The sequence below is a fragment of the Harmonia axyridis genome, chromosome 6, assembly GCF_914767665.1.
Source record: "Harmonia axyridis chromosome 6, icHarAxyr1.1, whole genome shotgun sequence".
NCBI classification, from domain to species: Eukaryota; Metazoa; Arthropoda; class Insecta; order Coleoptera; family Coccinellidae; genus Harmonia; species Harmonia axyridis.
The window spans coordinates 28,646,709-28,671,833 of record NC_059506.1 but is presented as its reverse complement, the minus strand read 5'-3'; the positions used below and the strand labels follow the sequence as shown (position 1 = coordinate 28,671,833).

General features: G+C 37.9%; 1 protein-coding gene and 1 pseudogene across 1 annotated transcript in view; one reads left to right on the top strand and one right to left on the bottom strand.

Annotated features, from left to right (window-relative positions):
• Positions 1–25,125, bottom strand: part of LOC123683290 — a 242,887-nt gene that overhangs the window by 43,773 nt on the left and 173,989 nt on the right. Inside the window, exon 3 of the mRNA XM_045622226.1 lies at positions 527–663. Coding sequence (XP_045478182.1) covers positions 527–663 — 137 coding nt within the window. The remainder of the gene's footprint in view (positions 1–526; positions 664–25,125) is intronic.
• LOC123683297 lies at positions 10,110–10,627 on the top strand (annotated as a pseudogene).

Sequence of the window (25,125 nt, the reverse complement as noted above, 5' to 3'; positions counted from 1 at the left end):
TTGCCAATATCTAATCTTTGACTGATATTTGGTATTGATTTCTCTATAGAATATCGGATCTATATCGGATTCTGTCAACTATATTTTCGAATGAATCATAGAAGTTTATAAATATTCGACGAATAAACGATATCAACAATACTTATTATCATAACTTCCTGAGAAGCTATTGTTGCTAAGATTTCATTAGTTCTCATCCTTATACAGTTGACGCTGTCTCTTGTTTGAGTGGATAAGGACTTTTTCTGAATATTAAATCATTGACTGATGTGAAATTCTAGTGTTGTACCAAACCAATGAAATAAAAGGAACTTCGTTAATTTTGTCCAACTTAGACTAAAATGTGAATTATTTCCACTCTTGAAGGAGCTATATCCAAATTTCTTTATATTATTATCTTTTTCGTTACAAGGTTATGTAGATTAAAATTTCTAATAATGATGAACTTTGGCCGCAGTGATATGAATACTGCGATTTATTTCACAAGAATATCACTCAGTTTTGAAAAAAAGGGCAGGGTTCTCACCTGTACTATGTCACCATGAGTTTGTCCATTAGCAGTGAACGTGAGATGGCACAAGAAAGGCAATCGATCATCTCTGGATTTATTGACAGCCAAATCATAGGTTTTACCAACATCACCGTAGTAGGTACGATTGCAAACTGAAAGAAAATATTGTGATTAATATACATTCAATTTATAATCTAACCAGGAGGTATGTTTCGATTTAGAAGATTGAGCTTGTGTGATTTTCAGAAAATAATGCACTGAATATGCATTTTTTATAAAGCGCGCCCAATATTATATTTATTTATATATTTCAACGGTATTATAGAGAAATATTCTGAATAACTAATTTCAGCTCACATTGGCTATGACTCGAACGCAGCAGACTGGACGAAGACAACCTCGTTCAACAGTTCCTGCTAAACGATTTGAATCAGATATATTTTCTAGAATGATCATTATGTAGAAATATCTGCGCTTTCGACTGATACCGAGTGTGAAATTAACGATTTCGTATGTCAATAACACCGAGATACATATCGTAATCATGACAGCAGACGCGTCAACATGTATCCACACAATTCACACACAACTAATAAAGTAATACATCTCTAAGAACCCCCTATTCTCCTCTCACGTCTCCCCAACGTGACACCTCCCTGGCAGACATCGAACCTGCAACATTGTTTGCCACCAGGCCTGCCAACTTCGACTCCGCGCCATCCCCCAAATATGAATCTTCATCATCAAAGATAAGCGTTTCTCGCATTCAAAGCGATAAATCAGCTCATTTGACTAATTTGACTTTCACTTGTCCGGAATGAATTTGAACAATATTAATTGATGTTAGTGGGATGAACCTCTATTCCAGCTTCCCTTTCCGCGCTCTTCCTTCCAACTCGGCTCTTCAATTTTGACTCCGTTGCACAATGCGCGACTTGATTGGTTCAGGGCTGGCGGCTCGTGGCGCGTCTGCCAAAACTTTTTCAAAAGGGGAAGTAATTGTAATAATTCAAAGTAAGATCGTTGCTACTTCCATTCGCCAATATCTAATATATGTTCGATATTTTGTATTGATTTCATCATGAAATATGGGATCTACTTGTTGAACTGTAAAGTTTAAGTTGTCAATTCACAAAAATGAACACATTCAAAAGAATTTGTGATGTTTACGCATTGATCCATTACTGAATGAGAACGAACAGAGACAGTTTTGAGCTCTGAACGAATCTGACAATAATATTGTTGAATTGTAAAAGTAACCATAGAAGTTTATAAATATTCGATGATTGATCGATATCAACAATACTTATTACCGTTATTTCCTGAGAAATCATTTATGATAAGATGATAACACAAGCGTTTGTTGATATTTCATTAGTTTCCTGACATCGTTAACTATTTATTTTGTATAAGGGGATAAGAATGTATCAAACCAATGAATTAAAAGGAATTCCGGTGTTAATTCTTTCCTACTTACACAAGAATGTGAATGATTTCCAATTTTGAAAGCGCTAGATCCAAACTTCTCTCCAAGTAGATTAGGACTTTCAATTATGATTAAATTTTGGCGTGGTGATAGTAACACTGCGATTTCTTTCACAAGATTAATTCAGAACCTCTATTTTCCTCGTACGTCTCCCCAACGTTACACCTCCCTGCCAGAAATCGAACCTGCAACCACGTTTGCCAACTTAGACTCCGTGCCATCCTCCAAATATGAATCTTCATCATCAAAGATAAGCGTTTCTCGCACTTAACACAATGAATCATCTCATTTGATTAATTTGACTTTCACTTGTTCGGAACGAAATCCAACAATATTAATTGATGTTAGTGGGATGAACCTCTATTCCAGCTCTTCTTTCCGCTCTCTTCCTTCCGTCCCAGCAGTTCAATTTTGTCTCCGTTGCACAATGCGCGACTTCATTGTTCCAGAGCTGGTGGGTCTGCCATGACTTTTTTTGAGGGGGAAGTAATTGTAATAATCGGGAATTGTACATTCTCGATGATTTGGTACTCATTTCTCAGGAACTTTTTCAAAGAAGATGCGTAAAACAGGGAATAAGAGGCACTTACACACTAAGACTATGGATCCGATTTATTCGTTCTATATCTATGGAATCCTGGACAAAACGACGGAAATATCGATTTCGAGAAATATGACGCCTACAGTCACGGGCGATAAGGTGGTTACCTATTTTGTATTATTGTAATTTATTAGTCGAAGTTACGCACGTCAGAAGGTGAATTTGTTTTCAGCGGCGAAGGCCAGAAGATTTTGTTCATACGTACAGTTTCTTTGATTCAATACTACTTTTTGTGAAATGACCTTTATTATTCTTCTTAAAAGTTAGATCGTAGCTACTTATGTTTGCCAATATGTAATCTGTGTTTGCTATTTGTTATTGTTTTTTTCATGATATATCGGATCTACTTGTTGAACTGTTAATTTTTAGTTGAGTTGTCAATTCACAAAAATGATCACATTTGTAATGTTTTACTCATTGATCCATTACTGAATATGAACGAACAGTGGCAGATTTGAGCTGAGAATGATTCTGACAATTATATTGTTGAACTGTAAAAGTAACCATAGAAGTATATAAATATTCGATGAATGATGAATAACAACAATACTTATTATTGTATTACTCATCAAATTTTGGCGCAGTGATATAAACACTGCGATTTCTTTCACAAGAATAATACAGAATGATACATCTCTCAGACCCCCTATTCTCCTCGCACGTCTCCCCAATGTGACACCTCCCTGGTAGACATCAAACCTGCAACATTGTTCGCCACCAGGCCTGCCAACTTCGACTCCGCACCATCCCACAAATATGAATCTTCATCATCAAAGATAAGCATTTCTCGCGTTCAATGTGATAAATCAGCTCATTTGACTAATTTGACTTTCACTTGTCCGGAACGAAATCCAACAATATTAATTGATGTTAGTGGGATGAACCTCCATTCCAGCTTCCCTTTTCGTTCTCTTCCTTCCGTCCCGGTAGTTCAATTTTGACTCCGTTGCACAATGCGCTACTTGATTGTTCCACGGCTGGCGGGTCGGGGCGCTTCTGAAAATGCAATTGCCAGATCCAGAACGGCGTTTCCGCAATTGTTTCGACGGTTTTTCAGACGAACCGAGACCCATTCGACCAAACCGGTCACCTGATTCGCAGTTGGCGATGCGCAATTATCACGTCGGATAAAGGGGAGGAGTGGGAGGTGGGAAAATTGGATTAACGCGGCGTTTCATGCAGATGCGGAATCAAGATTATCTAATTTTTCTTGATGGACTATTGGTTTTTTGCGTTTGCTGCTGTTGATTGCGGTTAATTCGTAACGAAAATGCTGTTTGGTCGTATTGGGGAAGTTTCTATTTGTTTCTGTTTTTGGGAGCGATTCTAGCTTTCGTGATGGGACCAATATCTTAATTCTATATTACTGAGAGTACAAGTTTAACATTCAATTATCTCTACTAATCGTTAGTAAGGTATTGAATACATGTGACGTCGAATTTAGGCATTCCAAGTAACTAGTCGTGAGTTTGTTGGTATAAACTTATGATCTCAAATAACGCAGTTTATCACCAAGTCAGGAGATGCAACGATCTGGAAACAGATCCTATAAAGACGAAGATGCTCGTGACAACAATCACACAAGAATGTAGTGTTGGGCTTCCACGATGTCTTATGCACTTAGTATTGTACTTGGGCATAATCCTGATGAGATGACCGATTTTCTCTTGAGGTGTCTTATCCAATGCTAATTATACTTCGTGCCATGAAAAATGAAGCAAACGGAATAATCTTTTTCTCTGATTGACATCAAGTATTGATTTTGTAGACACATATCAATCTGCAAAGCATTACTTTTCCTGCATAGGCAGCAAAGTAACTACCTTCCTGACTAGGCAGCAAAGTGATTATTCTGAATGCGAATTAAACATTCGACAATTTCTGACAATCAATATTTTTTGCCACCTTCCTTATTTCTGGAGGAGTAAGAACCTTGGCTGAATTCCTATGAATGATCTATCAACCGCGGTAATCAATCTACTACTCTGCTGCCTAGTAAAACAAACTAACTATTTTCCCATGATGTCCCAGACGTGTTCAATGGGTGAAAGAAAGGTAGCTCCAAGAGACCAAGATAACAAATCGACTTGAATTTCTCAAAAATGAGTCAAGGTATTGCGGTATATATGTCGTCTCGCATTATCTTCTAGAGAAAGTGTTTTTTAGCTGCATAAGAAGTTTATATAGTTGTTGTCTATAGTTTGACAGTTGGGAAGAACGTAATGTGTTAACATGTTTGTTGAGTAAGGTTTGACAATTCATCATGAATCGTTTAACGCTAGAACAACCCTGCCAAAAATTTCACGGTCAACATAAACAACCTAGTGAGCAACCAATTCCTGCAGTTATTGATCGTTTTCGCACAAATTTTACCCTTTTTGATTCAAATCTATCAATAAGTGAAGGAAATATGGGTACCGAAGAGACTATTGCATATGTAGCGCCAAGTGTTGAAGAAGACGCCGAAATATATAGCTCATGATAGAATTAAAGCCAAATGACCATTGTTCAAGTCGAATTTCTGCTGATTGGCCTAATTTGAAACTGGTCGAAGATGAGCATTTTTACCGGAGAATTGTCTTCAGTGAAGAAGCTTCGTCAATGAGCAAATTGCCGCATATGGAGCAAAGACAATCCTCAAATCATTAACGAATCACCATAACATCCATTAAAATTGGCTGTTTGATGCAGTTTACACGCTGGGGGCCTTATCAGTCCTTATTTCTTTCGAAATAAGGAAGGAGGCTACGATTACGGTGAACGGCGAGCGCTTTCAAGCCAGGCTGACTGATTTTTTGTTTCCAAAAATGAATCAGCTAAACATCAACGACATACGGTTTCAACAAAACAGCGCAACTTACCATAGATTAACCATGAATTATTTGCAAAATCCATTTGGTGACAGATTCATTTCCACAAGTGTATCTGTTAACTTTTCCTCTCGTTCGTGGGACTTGAAGCCTCCCGATATATTTTAATGGGGCTATGTTGATTCTTTCGTTGATGCCAATAAACCTTCAACTCTTGAAGCATTGAATGCTGATATACAGGCCATCATTGAAGCCTTTCAGCCAGATTTATTGCAAAAAGTATTATAATAATGAAAAATTTATTTCAAGGATACTTCTGTATTGTATTATCATTTGAAGTTCTCAAGCTCTCAAGGAAACACCCATTACATGAGTGTTTAAGACATCTTAAAGGCCCAAAACATCAATAATGTTCAAAAACTGTGCCAATGGTTGGATTTTTCTATAAATTTTATCAATTACTAACCAACTCTGAAAGACATATGACAAAAATTTCGTTATAAATTAATTATAACAGGATGTTCATTGTTCTGTGTCACTCAAGTAGCAAAAACGCCCCATACCGGTAAAAGCAATAGGAACCACCCCCCACCATTAGGAAACATGCCCCACCTTGTACAACACGCCTAATCTCGCAGATTGGAAATTGCGGTGTCCCGAAAATCCTGCAGAGAGTTAGAATCGAAACGTGACTGCAATCTTAACACCTTATTAATCTTATACTCAAGAGAACACCCCCGTTTGGTTTCCCCAATTCCGCAAAGGAATTTCTCTACTGGCAGTTATTTTCGAATTACAACATTCCCAGCTCATTTACAGCGGGCTGAAAGCGGTTCATTTCTTCCTGCTGAAAGGATGTGGGCTTCGTCGAACAGATTGAGATAGCTCGGCGAGATCCTATTGGGGATTGGGCCATTCACGCCAACGGGAAATACGGGCTTCTGTTTCTTATTCGGTTTATTGTTTCTGATGATGAACTCGTGGAGAGGCGCAGAGATTTGGCATTTTCAATCCTGCGGGATACAAGATACGTTGGAAAACATATTATCGGCATTACTGCGGGCTTACAGCTGTTCGGAACATGAAAATAAATGTAGCTTTGTGATGGTTTTATCGGCTTAACGAATGGCTTGGTGATTTGATGAAACTTAACTGCATGTGTAAAACGCGTTCTGCTGGTTTTTATTGACGATGTAATTTTTGACGGCTTCTTGATGAATATGTTTCATTCAGATGGAGCTTGACTTGGTCATGGAACAGGCTTTTATTTGTTACATGTATTGATTTATATACCAAGTGACAGAAAAAAGAACAGCCAGTAATCATTAGTGTATTATAACAATTTGCTGTTTAGATGTAGGATCCCAATTATTGAAGCCTGTGAATAGTTTACATATGTTCACCAATATGCTTGGAACTTTATCACCACCTCAAAGTGTCGAAGATATGCCGTTTTCAGTCGATTTACAATTGAACCAATTCCTGTAAATCTTAAGAGGTTAATTAGGGTTTGTGAGAACGCTCGAAAATGAACATGATGCGTACCACATGTTTTCAATATAAATACCACTTCCAAGACACCCTCAGATCGAGAATATCTCGTGGTGAAAAATCACCTGAATTTTTGAGAGTCAAAAAGTATTTTGTAGGCGGGGTGGCGAAAGGTTCTCATTGGACATGGTGGCCCCTGGTACTTTACCCGATACTGTGGCGATGCTAAGAGTGTGGCCCAGATGGAGGAGGAAAAACAGATGAGCATGGCTGAGTTAGACGAGAGGACAGTTAGAGGTCAGTCAAGAGAGTCAAGAGTCAGAGAGACAAAGTAAACGGAATAATCTCCTCACTAAAAAAGTTCAAGACATGTTCAATGGGTGAGATATTGGGTATATAGTAGGCCAAGGGTAAAAATCAACTTGATTGGCTTGAAACAATAGGCTAACGTAATTCCGTCTATAAGTGGTCAGTGTGACCACTATTGATTCAAGGCAATCGAGTTACTTTATTGGAAAAGTGGGTTGGTGGGTGTCCGCATAAAAGACTAAATAAGCCAGGCATGATATGCTTCTGGTATTACACTGGTCAAATAGCTGATGAGAGCGTATCATTGGAGGCTTTCTATTCAGCAGTCTACGATAACTCAGAATATGGTGTCGAGAAAGAAGAGATCTGAGTGTTATTGAACAATGGACTCTATACATTCATTATTGTACAATTTCTTCGTGTATGTTGATGACGGTTACAATTTTTGTTTTTCACTGAATTTTGCTCTAGTTAATGTATATTTGTATAAATGTTCTCTGTCTGTTATTGGCCTTGTAATTGAACTGATTCGAAATGAAGATGATTTAAGCAGAACATAAAATCATATTGTACACCGTGAATTTCTTCTTTCTTTTCTTATTCTCTGAGTTGTATGCTTGCGCAATGGTATCATGGTGCCTGCACACTAATGAGGTAGGGAAGAGATATTCTCTATTGTATCTTCCTGAGAACCTTATGAATGAGAAATTTGTATGCACGAGTACCACGAAAGACCATTGTTACACCAATGCGGGTACATTAATATTCAGTATTGTGACGATAATTTCGGCTAGACATAGACATTATGTCTAATTGCTTTTTATCGCCACAAATATACTAATGTCTATCAAATTGGCTCTAAGCTATATTTCTGCAGCTTGACACCGATTGTCAGAGTCCCATGACCTTGGAAAATGATCTATCCTCGACGTCCTCTGTCATATCTATCGCAGCAGCTGAGTCGGCCATATGGGTGGTTAATTCTCTATTCGAGACGGGTACAGATCGAATCTAGCTGAATGATGATTTTTTCATTGTTTCTCTATTTTTCTGTACTAAGTTCATTCTTGTATAGATAGTGTTGGTGAGGGATTCAATGAATCCTTTTTAAAGATAATATTTCAATCATCGAAGACATGCTAAGGTTTACCATTGAAATTATCAATCACAATTTTTCTTCTGAGCACCATCTCCCCACAAAACGACAATGTGTACACATCACCACGAATTTCAATTTCAAACAACCAATTTCGATTTTTCAATCCATAATCACGCGACACGTAGAAAAGATCAAAAGCCTCCTCCTCCCCCCAATTCCGTCTCATCTCCATCGGAATTGGTCCCGGGTTCATTAGGGTGGGGGAGGGTGTACGAAGCGGGGACGTCCGTGACATAAATTTGAAACAAACAATCCGCCAAATACTCTCCAAATTGAACGGGCGCCCGTTCTATATGTATGAAATATTGTTAACGACAACGCGAATCGTTGGGCATAAACGTGATCAATCTTATTTTCCCAAAATCATTATAATCGTCACGTAGGCCGTGCCGTCGAATTTTCAGTGGAGGAATGCCGGGATTTCGGGCCATTTCGTGGCGCACCTTCGTGCTGAGTGAGTCGGCATTTAGAGGCTCTTCGATTGGGAAATTGGTATTTCTCACAATGAGAAATTGGGGATTGTGTTTTGGGCGTGACGTTATCAGACGATTTTTATGTTACGCCCTCTATCGGAGATTGTGGTGTTTCACTGATGGAATCTTCAGAAGGTTAACTCAGTGATTCCCTGTCATTTACACCTACCATCTCTGTAGCAGGGCGTGGTGACTTTGTCGTAGAACAGTTGGATTTATGCCACCAGCGGTGCCGTTTTTCGGATAATTGCGTAGACGTCCACGCCATCTATTGGTATATCAAAGAGCCACCACATTATAGTCTGACCAAAGTCAATTGACTAATGTGAATTATAATGAAGTTAATTGAAAGTAATATGACTGTCTTCCTTTATAATGATGATTCAACTAAAGGTTTTCCTGTCCACATTTTTTTCCCGTGAAAATTTCAAAATTTACACTATGCTTAATTATTTTCTTTCCTTTATATTTCAAATCATTTAAAGAGTGGTGGAAGAGAGAAGGTTTCCGTAGATGCAGTATTGGAGACATAACTTAAACAAGACTCGTGTCAAACGCAACAAGAATTGGCAGGATTATTAAGTAAAACAACAACTCATTTCAACGTGTCTGAGAGTCATGGAAATGATTCGGAAATTGGGTGCCGTACGAGTTGAAGCCAAGAGATTTTGAACGGCGTTTGCTGGCTTGTGAACAGCTGCTTGCAAGGCAACAACGTATCTCATTGTGAGTGGAGACGATAAATGGGTTTATTACGGTAATCTCAAGCGCATAAAATATTGGGGATATCCCGGTCATGCTTCCATATCAACGACCGATCCGAACTTTCACTGTTTCAAGATCATGCTCAGTATTGGATGGGACAAGCTCAGTGTAAAACAAGTTTTTTAGAATAAAGCCTCGAATTTCGGAAAAAACGGCGAAAGCAAAGTTGTACGCCTTTTCAGAATGAAAGAAATCTTTTCCAATAACGCTAGCACCTTCAGCTATTCCAAAGAAATAGGTTCTGCCAATTCTGAAATCAATTACGGATCAATATAACGTTAGAATCACGAATAATCAGCTGAAATGCTGAATGCTTAAATAACAATTTTGAAGTGAAATTTTTAGAACTGTAACGTTATTGCTTGGTACTTGATACTTCTTTGGTTGAGGAGCAGATTCGAAGTGGTAAATTCAATCCTAGGATTCAATCACTCAAAAAAAATTCAAGAACTTAAAAGGGTTAGAAATAGATTGAAGAAATCTAGTTTAGACTAAAGAGCAAATATGAATATCAGATGTGCAAGACCTGAAGATCTTATGAACATGCAGCATTGCAATCTACTGTGTTTACCTGAAAATAACTAAATGAAATACTATTTTTATCATGGTCTCAGTTGGCCACAACTTAGCTATGTTGCTGAAGATGAAAAAGGAAATATAGTATGATATGTTCTTGCTGAAATGGAGGAAGATACAGAAGAAATGAAGCATATTACTTCTTTGGCAGAAAGAGATCTCACAGAAGGCTCGTTCTCGCTCAAAAATTTATGGATCAAGCTTCAGAAGCTATGGTAGAATGTTTTGATACAAAATATGTTCCTCTGCATGTAAGAAACAGTAATAGGGCAGCATTGAATCTACACAAAAATTCTTTGAAATTTGAAACTGTCGAAATTGAACCTAAATATTATGCAGATGGAGGAGATGCTTATTCGATGAGAAGAGATCTTACAGAATTTGCTGCTAAGATAACCAATGAAGTTGTAAATAATGAAACTTCGTAGTTTACAGATAATAAATATGTAGAATAATTTTCGAGGGAAGAAAATATTTGATTGTATTTAGTGTATATATTCAGTTCACATCTCATCCATAAAATAGAATGAATTATCCAGTGGCTAGTTTATTAATTCATTATAAAAAGCATAATATATTCAGGTAAAAGTCGGGACCCCAAAATAAGCAACGTATATGTATAGTCCATAACTTGGTCATAGCGTATGAAAAAACCCTCAATCCAAACACTCCAAGATACGATCACCTGCAACTCACCCTGCCAGTTTCCCTGCAAACTCCACCTCGAGAACTCCCCTCCCAAGACGGACCTACTCAGCAGCCATAAAATAATATTTCTGACTCGTTGGGCACGTAGTCACATTGTATAAAAATGGCGCAGTAAAAGAGATCCCGCGAAAGGGTCGACGGTTGGTTCGGTCCTTGAAATAATATTGCAGTATTTTAAATTTTCTCTCGCCTTGCGGCTCCCGTGCTTTAGAACAGCACTAAATAACTCAGACTTGCAAGCCAACTACAATTTATGTCACAATAGCTACCCCCGTGTGGTGAAAAATGACACTCCTGGAGAATGTTCGTCTACGGCAACCAGCTGCGAGATGAATATATTCTGTCTTTCTGTTCGTGTATTGTCCTTGCTATACGGGATAAAAATCGAGTTTGTAGCTAGAGTGTACTGAACCGATATTTTGTTTTGGATGTTATTATTTTTGCGCGGGTTGGTGCTCCGGAGAGTTTTGGTTTGTTGGAGCGATAACTTGTTCAGGAGCGCCTTGCTCGAGTAGTGAAGGATACTGGTCCACCACGCTCGGATCTGTTAACGTGGATCTATAGCTGAGGTGTTTTTGAAAGCGAAATTGAAAGAACATAGACGTATAACTTTACTACCGCCGTTTTTTCCGAAATTCGAAGCTTCATTGTGAAAAACTGGTTATAAATTTATGATTCAAAGTATTGTCCATCGCTGGCCACCACTTTCTCCCCTCCTTCGGGCAGCGTACGAATCCCGCGTTGAAAAAACTGGTCATCTTTGAAAGAATCCACGAATCGGTCAAATTTTTTACTTCTTCATAAGACCGGAAGTACTGGTCAACCAGGTCGTGTGCATTGAGCGAAACAAGTGATAGTCCGAGGGAGCAACGTCTGGAGAATACGGTGGATGGGGTAGGACTTCCCATTTAAACGTTTCCAAGTATGTCTTGACCACTTTCGCAACATGGGGTCGAGTATTGTCATGCTGTAAAATCACTTTATCATGTCTCCCGTTGTATTGCGGACGTTTGTCTTTCAATGTTTGGCTCGAACGCATCAATTGCGTCCGATAAAGATCGCCTGTGATTGTTCCAGTCGGTTCCAATATTTCATAATATGCTACGCCGAGCTGGCCCCAAAAAATACTGAGCCTGAGATTGGAACCATGAAAACTCGATTTTGCTATCGACGTGGAAGCATGGCCGGGATATCCCCATGATTTTCTGCGCTTAGGATTATCGCGATGAACCCATTTTTCATATCCAGTCACAATGCGATGCAGAAATCCCTTCCGTGTTTACTTTGCAAGCAGCGGTTCACAAGCAACAATTTCCTTGTTTCTGTGACTTTCAGGCATTTTGAAATGGTTTGTTGCGCCACTCCCAGTGATCCTGCTAATTCTTGTGGTGTTTGATCCAGTGATGCGTCCATTTCTGCCTCTTCGAAAACCTTGTCTCTTCTACCGCAATCCTGATTTTCGACGTCAAAATCACCGTTCTTGAAACGTTGAAACCACTCTAGAAACGTTCTTTCACTGATAGCGGCCTCACCATAGATATTTGAGAGCATTCGATGAGCCTCAGCCGCAGATTTTTCCATATTTAAGCAGAAAATTTAAACCTCCCGCAAATGACGAGAATTTGGCTCGTAAACTGACATGTTTAATCGAGCATAACTTTATGATGCAGACACAAATCAACTAATATTTTGATGGCGTTGTGTTAACAAATACCTCATTGTATGACATGTCATTGATATCATTGATGGAGCACTCATACTCCATCAATGAGTCTGATCATGATAGATAACATTTTTGTTTCAAAAATAGAACAAAAAGCGAGGATCCGTTCAGTTTCCTGGATTACTAAGGGTATATACTAAAGGTTATATCTGAAATAAGTTAAATGTCAAAGTGTTAGGAGTCAAGTATTATAGATATCATATAAATAATATATAAGGAATACTGTATATTTAACTGTGCAAAACCCACGCGCAACTTCAGTTTTAGTGGGATTTCAATGTTCATTTACATCTCAACTATTCTTTTGTTATCTATGTAACACATTTTTTGGTCTTCTTCTTCGTCTTAATTGAAGCTTAATTTAATTTTTTTGGTGAATAAACTTCATTTTTATTATTATCTGTTACCAAGAGTCTTCCTTACTAGGCCAAAGGCGTCGGAAAATTATTTCTATCTACTGAAGGGTGTTTTTTTGAAGCTATAGAACTTTAAATTGCAATAAAACAACGATGGATTATTCGATTGACATGAATCTTATTTATCCGCAAGATAATCTTGTGGCATTACATTTTAAGTATGATTTCTGGCATATGACCGCCACGGCTGGCTCGGATGTAGTCCAATCTGGACGTCCAATTTTCGATGACTTTTTCCAATATTTGTGGCCGTATATCGGCAATAACTCGACGAATGTTGTCTTCCAAATGGTCAAGGGTTTGTGGCTCATCCGCATAGACCAATGACTTCACATAGCTCCACAGAAGGCCAATTCACAGGTTCAAAACGTGAAATTAGGCGGTCACCAAACGTGTCTTTCAATAAATCGATTGTGGCACGAGCTGTGTCACATATTGCGCCGTCTTGTTGGAACCACAGCTCCTGGACATCATGGTTGTTCAATTCAGGAATGAAAAAGTTAGTAATCATGGCTCTATACCGATCACCATTGACTGTAACGTTCTGGCCATCATCGTTTCTGAAGAAGTACGGACCAATGATTCCACCAGCCCATAAAGCGCACCAAGCAGTCAGTTTTTCTGGATGTAACGGTGTTTCGACATACACTTGAGGATTAGCTTCACTCCAAATGTGGCAGTTTTGTTTGTTGACGTAGCCATTCAACCAGAAGTGCGCTTCATCGCTAAACAAAATAAAATGGACGTAGTGCGCGATACGTATTCCGCACAGAACCATTATTTTCTAAATGAAATTGCACTATTTGTAAGCGCTGTTTAGACGTCAGTCTATTTATGATGAATTGCCAAACCAAACTGAGATTAAATCACAGTAATGCCAACTTAAAGTTATATACCTCGAATAAAAACACCCGTTACTTTCACATAATAATTATCATTTGACTGGCACACATCTAAATGTCATAATATCCTTCATTACCGCACTAGTGTCATTTTAGATTCATTACTAAACTAGTAGTGTGGTAATGGTTCACAATAGAATCAATATCTTGTTCTTCTTGTTATAGGTTGAGTTAAATTTCTTTTTTAGTATCTGATTTTGATGTGAAACCTTTACTTCTCCAAAACTTCAAATATTATTTGAAATGATGGAGTATTCGAAAGGATTCCAAAAGAGGTCAGGGGATATTTTCGACGAGTGTCAAGGGGAAAATCCATTCGAAATTGCCTTCAACCCCGATGTTCATCCAGCGCCTAATTTCGGAAGGAGCAGTCGTAATTAAAAAGAAGCCAATTCAGTCATTTACGAGTTGTTTATGGGGTGGAGGGCTGACATTTAAATGAACATTTGGACCATCTGAGGGCGGAGATTTAGATCACTAGAAAGTTATAAATATCTCTTTCGTTGCCACTTCTACATGGTTGTTATGGATTAATTAGGAAGTTTTTCATTTTCTGCTCCGGGATTTCAGGATCATATCGTTTTAATCTCCGACGTATGGATCATTTTCATGAGGATGTTCCTATAGTGACGCTTGTTTCACATTAATAAATTAACTCCAATGTGAAAATGTCATATACCTGGAATTGTTATTGTCACTTTGACATCGATAAAAAAGGTGCATCCTTTTTTATCGGATAAAAACTTCTCTTCCTCAATATCAAGTAAATCTGTCAATTAGTCTCTCAGATTTTTGAATTTTAAACATATAGTGCTTTCAAATAATCGAATTTTATTGTATTAATAAAGATAATTATTGTTGTTGTTCATACATATATTCTGTCGTTAATTTATCTTGCAAAAAACACTCAAGCTTTTCTTTCATCAGATAAATTTATCTTTAACTCAAAGTTTTGCCAATCACTAAATTTGCTCGAGAAACTGACATTAGATAAAATCGCTTCACCTTCGGTGTCGCGATTTTATCATGTCAATTTTTCTGGTGAAATTAATGATTGGCAAAACTGTTTCGTTGCAAAGAGAAATTTATCCGATAAAAAAAGCTATTGTGTTTTTACTGTTGATAAAATATGCTTGCCGGTAAAACCAACAAGTTGGTTTTTTAGTGATAACATTTCGACATTTCCCAAGAGTCAATTGTAGATCGCACCTAAAATGTCTAAAATATTGGTGTATTCACTGATTAGATTCTGGTTAAGATAATTTTGGCTATTCAGCTCGGCATTGGTTCCTTTTCCCTTCACTTCCTCAAGGTGGCGCTATACAAGGAAGTAACCAATCAACAGCATCATTTCAAAATTTTCATTTGTTCTGTCAAAAGTAGTTCTTTATCAATTTTTTAACCTCGAAACGACATTGGCATAAAGATGACGTGAGCGCCATAAGAAACGATGCGGAAGTCAAGTGAAAAGGGATAAATATCATTAAAATCCGAGAAGGCTGGTCCCTTCGAAAGTCGCCTATTTGATCTAAGGGTTTTTCGAGAGTAAGTGAGCACACTGGTGATTCAGACTTCTCATTTGCACCATAAACGTATTTGTCAATCATCAATTCGAAAAATGAGTCACTAAGAATATATGGAAATATTTTCTCGAAAGAAATTCAGAATGAACTTGCCGAAATGGCACCTCTAAAAAGCATAAAAACAAGAACGTCTGTATAAAATCAGCTTTTGGAACGCATTCCTGCTGAACAGAAACTACTCCAGAATAACTTGCAGGAATATAAAAAGACTACGTTTTTGATATGAAGAAGAAAAACTGAAAAACGTCGAAGATTATGAGAAATTTATAATTAAACTCTTCGTGTAACATCACTGCACAGATAATTCAAGGATATATTCTTGAAGAAAATGACAGAATGAATTATTCGTTTCAAAAGCTCACTTTTTTAAATCAACTCGTTTGTTAAGCGAATCAGAGCGCAAAAAGCAGCAAACTTTAAAAGAAAAAAAAATCCAATTCCAAAGCTCTTTCCACCGGAAAGTTCTGAGAAAGGTCATTTGTTATGATTAAGATAAGCCATCAGATGAGCTGCAAAAAAACCTTTTTCATATATGCTTCTTCGAAATGGCATTGCGTGGCAGTGAGGTAGCTGCTTCTTCTCAAAATGTCATCTTCTCATTGAAGGTTGGCTAAAATTTCGGTAAATCGTTCACGATATTGTGCCACCCTTAAAAATGTTTCTGAACTTGAAGCAGTCCAAGCTCCCAAATTCTTAAGGCACGAACGTTGTCTCCTAATAGGCCCCTCTTTTGTCCACAATTTTATCCTTCATTATCAACCACAGGAACTAATATTTCCTTTTTTATATACGTGTCCCAAAGAGCTATAGAGATAACTGAAAATATGGTATTGGCGGTAATCTGGACTAAGAGTTGACCACTGAAAAACTTGTTGTCATCGAAGGTGAGTAGCGATATAAGAGTTTCGCTCTGTCTTGATTTTAAAAAGATTACTCCATTGAATAAAAGTGGTGAATCAATTTAGTTATAAGAGGTTCCAAATTTTTTCCACGAACAATTGTAATCAAATTCGAACGTCAGAGAAAATTTTCTCTCGATATTTCTTGGAACTGGATTGAATGACGATCAGCTTATTCCCGAGTTTCTCCCTTATAATATCAGCCTTGAATCCATGCCTTCCACGGTATTAAAGGAGGAAAGAAAAAAAGGATCTCAAGTTCCGAATGATGAGTCTTCTTCATCATTATATCAAGTGTTCAAAGTAAACAAATCGAAGGAACTCTCGAAGTCTCAGACGACAAATTAGAATCTGATACGACTTGTTTCAACTTGAATAGACCTTGTTAGGGAATATGATGCCGGTTTAACGTGTAGCTTGCTTTCATTCATAACGCACGAAGCGAAACAAATTGGTTCATTAATGAATAATCTGTCTGGATGTGGTATATATGAGTAATAGTGAAAATGGAGACAGCGCTGTTCGTTGATATTGAAAGGATGAACTTAGAAAAGCAAGAAGAATACTTGAATGAAAATCGGAAAATCCACTGTCGAGGAGCCAGGAGCTCCAGGAGATGATGAAAAAAAAATAATTGCTGCCCCCCTTGGAAATGTCATCCTTCTTGTATATTCCTGCATCAATTTTTCTGTTCATGCTCAATACATTCGTAACTGATCAGCTCTAAATTAACTCCACAGTTTTTCCACAAGGTAGTAATGATGATTTCATTGATAACATTCTGAGCTTATATACTAATATGAATGGTAACAGTATTGGTCACTTGATTTTAGGTCATACGCAGTCCCTGCCCTAGTGTCGGAGGAATTTCCTTCTGTCAGAAGGCTTTGGTTGGCCATCCCATGCAAGTTGAAATAAATTAATCGAAGTAATTTTCCATTGTGAATTGAATATTTGGAAATATGTTGGAATTTCGAACATTACCCCAAAGGCCGAAGTCTTGCAGGCTCTTGTTGTGGCGTCATGAAAACAGGTGACTTTTTCATCGAGTGCCATTCAATTTGTTACAAATTTGTTAATCCAAAGTTGAGCTCATATTCTAGTTTGCAAGTTGTAATATGATCCCTTTTGTGCTTGGTCACGAACTAATGATGTTGTGTTATGTTATGAGTACAATCTAAGCTTATATAGTAATTTGAATGAGAATATTATTGGTCGTTCGATTTTACGTCATCCGCAGTCATTTCTCTAGTTTCAGAAAAGTTTCCTTCAGTCATCAGGTTTTAGTTGGTCCTACCATAATATTCGCTTCTTAATTGAACGAAATTAACCATTTTCCATTGTTCGAATTTTGAACAATCAAGGAATTAATACTCTTACACAGCAAATCACAACAAAGCGAAAACTAACCCGATTTCTCGCTTTCCGAATAGTGCACAATAATTGCAGTTCACCCTGCAGCATCGGCATGCCTCAAATCTATTTTTAGAAGCCGCCTTCAAAGGCATAGGAATATTCTGGATTTCTCGTCGCGCCAATAAAGATGAAGCGCCAGACAAGGAAGCTCATTAGGCATACCGCAGACCGTTTACTTCTTTAAGACGAAGTGAGATGAGTATACAAGAATCGAGAGATGGATATTATGGAACAGAAACCCAGTGCCGTACTGAATGATGTGGGGTTCTCATTTCGAGAAATCGATAACCAAACGAACAGAAATCCAACTATTATCATGAGATGTTGTCAAGTGTGGTTTGCCCAAAATCGAAGAAGAGTAGGCACAGGACGTCGAAGGGGCACAAATGAAGTTCCCAATCGACGTCTAAGATTTATGGACAACTCGATCTTTTGCTGATGAGTGGTTAGGAGAACAAGGCCATCCTGTAACTGTCCGAACGGTTCACCGCCGGATGAAGTCTTTTGGACTGCAGCATTATCAACCCCATCTTGTTTTACCTCTGACGGTTGAGCATCGTCGTCAACGATTAGAGTCGTGCAGAAAACGTCAATATTGGAATGTGGAATGACAACACGTCGTCTTTTATGATGAATCTCGATTCTCTTTGTGTGCATATGATGGCCGAAGAAGGGTTAGACGACGTCGGGGAGAAAGACGTGAACCACAGTTTGATGTTGAGTGTCAAGTACACCAGACAGTAGGCGTTATAGTATGGGGCGCTATTGCACATGTAAGTAGGTCACCTTTAGTGTTTATTCGAGGTAACCTGACAGCGCTGCCTTACCTTCAAGAAATAGTGGAGCCATAAGTTCTTCCTTACCTTTACCGGCTCGAGAATCCAATATTTAGCAAGATAATGCCCGACCTCATGTTGCTAGAGTTAGTTTGAACTTTTCGAAGCAACCCATGTGAATATTTCACCTTAGCTGCCCAGATCCTACAATCTTTCGCCCATAGAGCTTGTTTGGGACTTTATGGGTAGAAGGCTTGGAAATTAACCCCAGCCCCCACGGACTTTGGTGGCTCTGAGATATGAAGTACAGGTAGCTTGGGATATTATCCCTCAAGAAGAAAAAGACCATCTTATTGCATCAATGCCGATACGTATTGGGGAGTGTATAGATAATCGCGGTGGACAAACACATTATTAACAAATTTATGAAAAAAATTGTAAATCTTTCGTTCTTTTCTCCAAATTTCAATCATTTACTTCTTGCTATACTATCCATGTTTCACAAAAAAAAATAAAATTTAAACTGCTAGACTAGGAAGCGCGTTAGGCATGCCGCAGATCGTTTACTTCTTAAAGAGAAAGTGAGATGAATGTACAAGAATCGCGAGATTGAGATGGATATTATGGAACATAGACCCAGTGCCGTACCGAATGATGTGAAATTGAGGTTGAAATGGAATTAATAAAATACTCAATTAATTTGATCAATACCAGAACTTATTTGTCATAGGACAAGCCGTCACTGCTCCTATCTTTTTTTTTTTCACCGCACCAACCCCACCCTTCACCCTTCATTCGGCAATATCGAAGGAGGGGGGCTGCCGAAATTACCGGTCAAAAATTCAATTTCTCCGAGGAAATATTTTCGTTTGATATGTTAAAAGGGTTCGCCCCTCGACCTTTAAACTCTCTCTATCCGACCCCAATTATGCCGCCCCCTAAGAAGCGGCGGTTTCTGGAACTACGCCGTCTGTATTTTATCCGGGAGCATGCACGGGAATGCAATCGTATCCCAGGGTCTATATGGAAGGGGGGGCCAAGGGGTGCCTTCGGTGTTTTCAATATTGGGGAATAACATGAATTCCTCCTCAAAAACTGGTCGGTCGAATCCTTTGCGGCGCGGAAGAGGTTGAGGGGGAGTTCGATAAACTTTTCAATCTCCTCTTTCGAGAGGGTATCAGGTTGGATCGCCCGTTTCTCGGGAGATGCATCACGCGAATGCGGTATTGTGTGGTCGGCTTTAGGTGGTGCTCCCGTTTTATCGGAGATCCATCAGACTAGATGGTTTTGGTTGTTTTTTTTTATTTTGATGTATGAAAAGGAATATTTCCGGGTGGTCGTTCACCGAACAGATGGATCTATCATATCGTCAGGATGTCTGGAATTCTTTAAATTTCTGGTTGAATTCACCGATGACGAATTGGTCCTCATATAAGGTTTTATCTGTTCGTCTGTAAATACGAACTGTAAACACACGAACGGAAAAACCTAAAAACTTCCCCAAGGACCAGTCAACAGCTTATTGGACAAATTGTCACCGGTTACTTTTTCTGAATTTTTCGTATTTTCTAGAATATGACCTCCTGAAAAAGAAAGTACATGGGTCCAACTGAATCATATGACTAGTTTTCGAGCTGAAAGGTGTCGAAGTTGGAAAATTGCATTTCTTCAAAGTTTCGGTGTAAGTACAACTTTGCGTCAGTCGTTTTGAAATAGATGGCTGTAGCGGTAAGTGGTTGTCGAAATAAATAAATCGTAGATGTCATACAATAAGCTTAGGTATTTATGAACATAACGCCATCGAAATATTAGTCGATTTTTGTCTGCATCGTCTCGATTAAACATGTCAGCTACAAGCCAAATTGTAGTAATTTATGGGAGATTTTAATTTTCAGCTTTAATATGGAGAAATCTGCGGCTGAGGATCGTCGAATGCTTTCAAATACCTATGGTGACGCCGCTATTAGTGAAAGAACGTGCTAAGAGTGGTTTCAACGCTTCAAGAACGGTAATTTTGACGTCGAAGACCAGCATGGCGATGGAAGAGTGAAAGTTTTCGAAGAATTAGAGGCATTATTTCATCAAGACTCGTGTCAAACACAACAAGAATTAGCGAAACACTGGAAGTGACTCAACAAGCCATTTCAAAACGCCTGAAATTCAAAGGAATCATTCAGAAACAAGAAAATTGGGTGCCGTACGAGTTGAAGCCGAGAGATGTTGAACGGCGTTTGTTTGTTTGTGAACAGCTGCTTGCAAGGCAAAGATGGAATGGATTTCTGTATAGCATTGTGACTAGAGATAAGAAATGGATTCATTACGATAATCCCAAGGGCAAGAAATCATGCAGATATCCCGAACCTGCTTCATCGTCAACGACCAAACCGAATATTCACGGATCCAAGGTCATGCTCAGTATTTGGTTGGACTAGCTCGACGTAATGTATTATGAATTGTTTAAACCGAATGAAACAATCACAAGCGATCGTTATCGAACGCAATGAATGCGTTTGAGCCGAGCATTGAAAGACAAATTGCCGCAATCCAACGAGACATGATGAAGTGATTTTACAGCATGACAATGCTCGACCCCATGTTGCAGAAGTGGTCAAGACATACTTGGAAACGTTGAAATGGGAAGTCCTACCTCACCTGTCTGTTTCTCCAGACGTTGCTCCCTGGGACTATCATAGCACATAGCCTGGATGACTAGCACTTTCGGTCTTATGGAGAAGTTGAAAATTGGATCGATTTGTGGATCGTTTCAAAAGATGAGCAGTTTTTTTTACCACAGAGTTCGAACGCTGCCTGAAAGATTGGAGAAAGTAGTGGCCAGCGATGGACAATACTTTGAATCATAAATGTATTACCAGTTTTTCACAATAAAGCATTGAATTTCGGAAATAAGGAGGAAGCTATGTTGTACGTCTAAGTGGAAGAAAAACCTTAGAATTGAAATGAAAAGTAACCAAATTTTTCAGGAAATCTTCTTGTTCTTCAACCAAATCATTGGAATTGATGCAATTATTGAACTGAACTAGACTAGATGATCTGGTTCAGTTGGTATTGAAAATTATTAACTTAAAAAATTTCTGAATCTTTTCAATACAGTTTTTCTGAACGAAAACTCATTTCCCCTTCAAGAAAATTCTCCCAAAGACTCTTTGAATATCTCCAATTCGGCCCTGCTGAGTAGTAAGGAAAGAAGTCTGCCCTGTCTTTGTGGAAGATCGATCTGACATGCTAATTTCGTGTTACAAAGATATTTTATGCGAACGTCAGATCGGCAGGGTATTTGCCCCTTAGAAATGGAGCAGATAATTCTGCTCTTTCAAATCCTCGAGTTCTCAGCGGATTATTACATGCGATTGTGACTGAATTGATTTCGAAATGATGTGGGCTGTCGGAGCCCAAATTGGGTAGTGCAGAATCGGAACGGGATGCTTTCATCCTAAGACACACTCCTTCGTCCTATCAGATTGTCTTTTTTGTATAATTTTTTAGATTTTTGAGTGCTCTATCGTTTAGTCAAAATTTCTGTGTTTTTCGAAATCTGAGCCGTAATTGGTATTAAATTCAGAGTAACAAACATAGATAGAGAGAGCGTATGTCATTTTCAGTAAGCAAATTTTGTCCCCAACATGAACTATCAAATTTGACATGAAGCGCGCGAAAATGAAAACATATCAGCGATACGATATTCCACTCAATTCACGAATTTCTTCACGAAGAACGCACTTCTTATGTCCATAGTGAATCAACGTTTCTTATTAACTCATAATAAAGGGTGTTTTTTTTTAGAGCTATAGAACTTTAAATGGCAATAAAACAACGACGGATTATTCGATTGCCATGAATTTATTTATCCGCAAGATAATCTTGTGGCATTACATTTTAAATATGATTTCTGGCATATGACCGCCACGGCTGGCTCGGATGTAGTCCAATCTGGACGTCCAATTTTCGATGACTTTTTCCAACATTTGTGGCCGTATATCGACAATAACACGGCGAATGTTGTCTTCCAAAGGGTCAAGGGTTTGTGGCTTATCCGCATAGACCAATGACTTTACATAGCTCCACAGAAAGTAGTCTAACAGTGTAAAATCACAAGATCTTGGAGGCCAATTCACAGGTCCAAAACGTGAAATTAGGCGGTCACCAAACGTGTCTTTCAATAAATCGATCGTGGCACGAGCTGTGTGACATGTTGCGCCGTCTTGTTGGAACCACAGCTCCTGGACATCATGGTTGTTCAATTCAGGAATGAAAAAGTTAGTAATCATGGCTCTATACCGATCACCATTGACTGTAACGTTCTGGCCATCAACGTTTTTGATTCCACCAGCCCATAAAGCGCACCAAACGGTCAGTTTTTCTGGATATAACGGTGTTTCGACATACACTTGAGGATTAGCTTCACTCCAAATGCGGCAGTTTGGTTTGTTGACGTAGCCATTCAACCAGAAGTGCGCTTCATCACTAATGGACGTAGTGCGCGATACGTATTCCGCACAGAACCATTATTTTCGAAATAAATTGCACTATTTGCAAGCGTTGTTCAGGCGTGAGTCTATTCACGATAAATTGCCAAACCAAACTGAGAATAAATCACTTGACAGCTGTTAAATCGGTAGCCATATTGAACAGTAATGCCAACTTAAAGTTATATTCCTCGAAAAAAACACCATAATAAATATTCTGCTAATTATAAATTCGACAATTAGGAAACATATCGGATTCCAAATATCCAAATTTGCATATTAATCGGGAATTACCCTGAAAAATATATTCCATTCAATATAATATACATTCATAACTATCGTAAAGATCACAATCCGACAACGTAATCTAGCTATGTTGGACACAAAATCATCCGACGTGTTTCGGGAAATTTCTCCAGTCGCTATGGGATAAGAAATATACGAGGTGGCTCTATATTTGCGACGAATGTTGTCTGAAATTCAATTGTTTTCCTGATGTATCGGAACTTTGATTCAGAAGGACGATGCAGTGTAGCAAACTGATTACTCTACCAGAGTTGATTCTCGTTTCCGAGAAAAGCTTATGTAAAATAGTACCTACATATTTAAATAAATAACAATGAGATAAGAGATGAACGTTTTGAACAATGGAATTACCTAGGTTGACACTGAAGAATAATTGACATTGATTAATGAATGTTAAACATTATTATCACACCATATAACATGGAGAATTATAGAATAACTCGCTGTATTAAAAAAATTTCGAGTTCTCGTAGGTCATCAGTCGAAATTTCGAAAACATGGCCTACCCGAAAACAAACCTGATAAAACTTTGAACCAGCTGCTGAAATAATGAATATATTAATACTATCGGGAAACCGGGAATCCCCTTCATTTCAACCTTGGTATTCACACGTAATGCAGTCATATCCCGAGCGCTAATTCAATCTTCTGTAAGGAATCCCAGATCAGGACCGCATTAGGGAATTTTCACTTGTAATATAGACGCTAACGATTTTTGCGTGCTTGATCCTGAGGAATAGAGCGATATTATTTTAACCTTATGTAATTTATTTATTATAAGGGGTGTATAATTATTAGGTTCAAGTCATTGATGAAGAATTACAGATCAAAATCTTTTCCATCCGGCCGGTTTGCAAACGATAACTCCTAAACGGATATTGGTAGAGATTTGAAATAATTGTACAATGTTACTAGTGTTATCAGGGCGTGTATCGAAACACATAATCATTTCTTTTCCGTTTGGTGACATTGTTTTTCTTATCTCACATGTAAGGTTTCCAGCTTTTTTAGGGAAGCAACTCAGTTTAATTGTTTTGGGTTTATGTCATATCTGTTTTTTTTCGTAGATATTTTTTTCAATGAACCATTAAAAATTCTCTTTAAACTGGCTCTTTATGAAACAGTAACTTATTGTGAGTATAATTCATTAAAGCCACTAAGTACTCGTTCATCATCATATTCACAATCATCATTTGACACTGTTTTTGTGAATTTCTAAAATATATGTTGATGTTTACTATATCTAAAGCAAGCGAAACAAAGTAACTTTACTATATACCTAAACTGTCAGAGGGCTACTCAACAATAAAAACTATATATATAGTTTCTTATCACTTCAATTACGTTTCCATTAAAATTATTATTTCTTTTATAGTCTTGGAGTCTGTGAAAAAACCATAGATGTAAGTAAACTCGGTAAATAAGCATATTTTTTTATATCTTTGATTTTGGAAACATTATAACTACTGGCCATTTTCCTACTGTTAATTATTTAAATTGAAGAATAAATATTAAATCTTTTGACCCAGATGCTAAAAATTCAAAATAAAAATATTGGATTGAGTTTTGTCCCTTGATTATATTTTTTGAAAGTCTTTATATTCATATACAAAGTATACCTGCAGTTATAAAATTCTTATCAATAATTAATTCAATCTGCTATTAGCTTGTTATTTAATATGAATTCAATCGGCAGTAAATAAGTCGAATTATATCTATAACGACTACTCA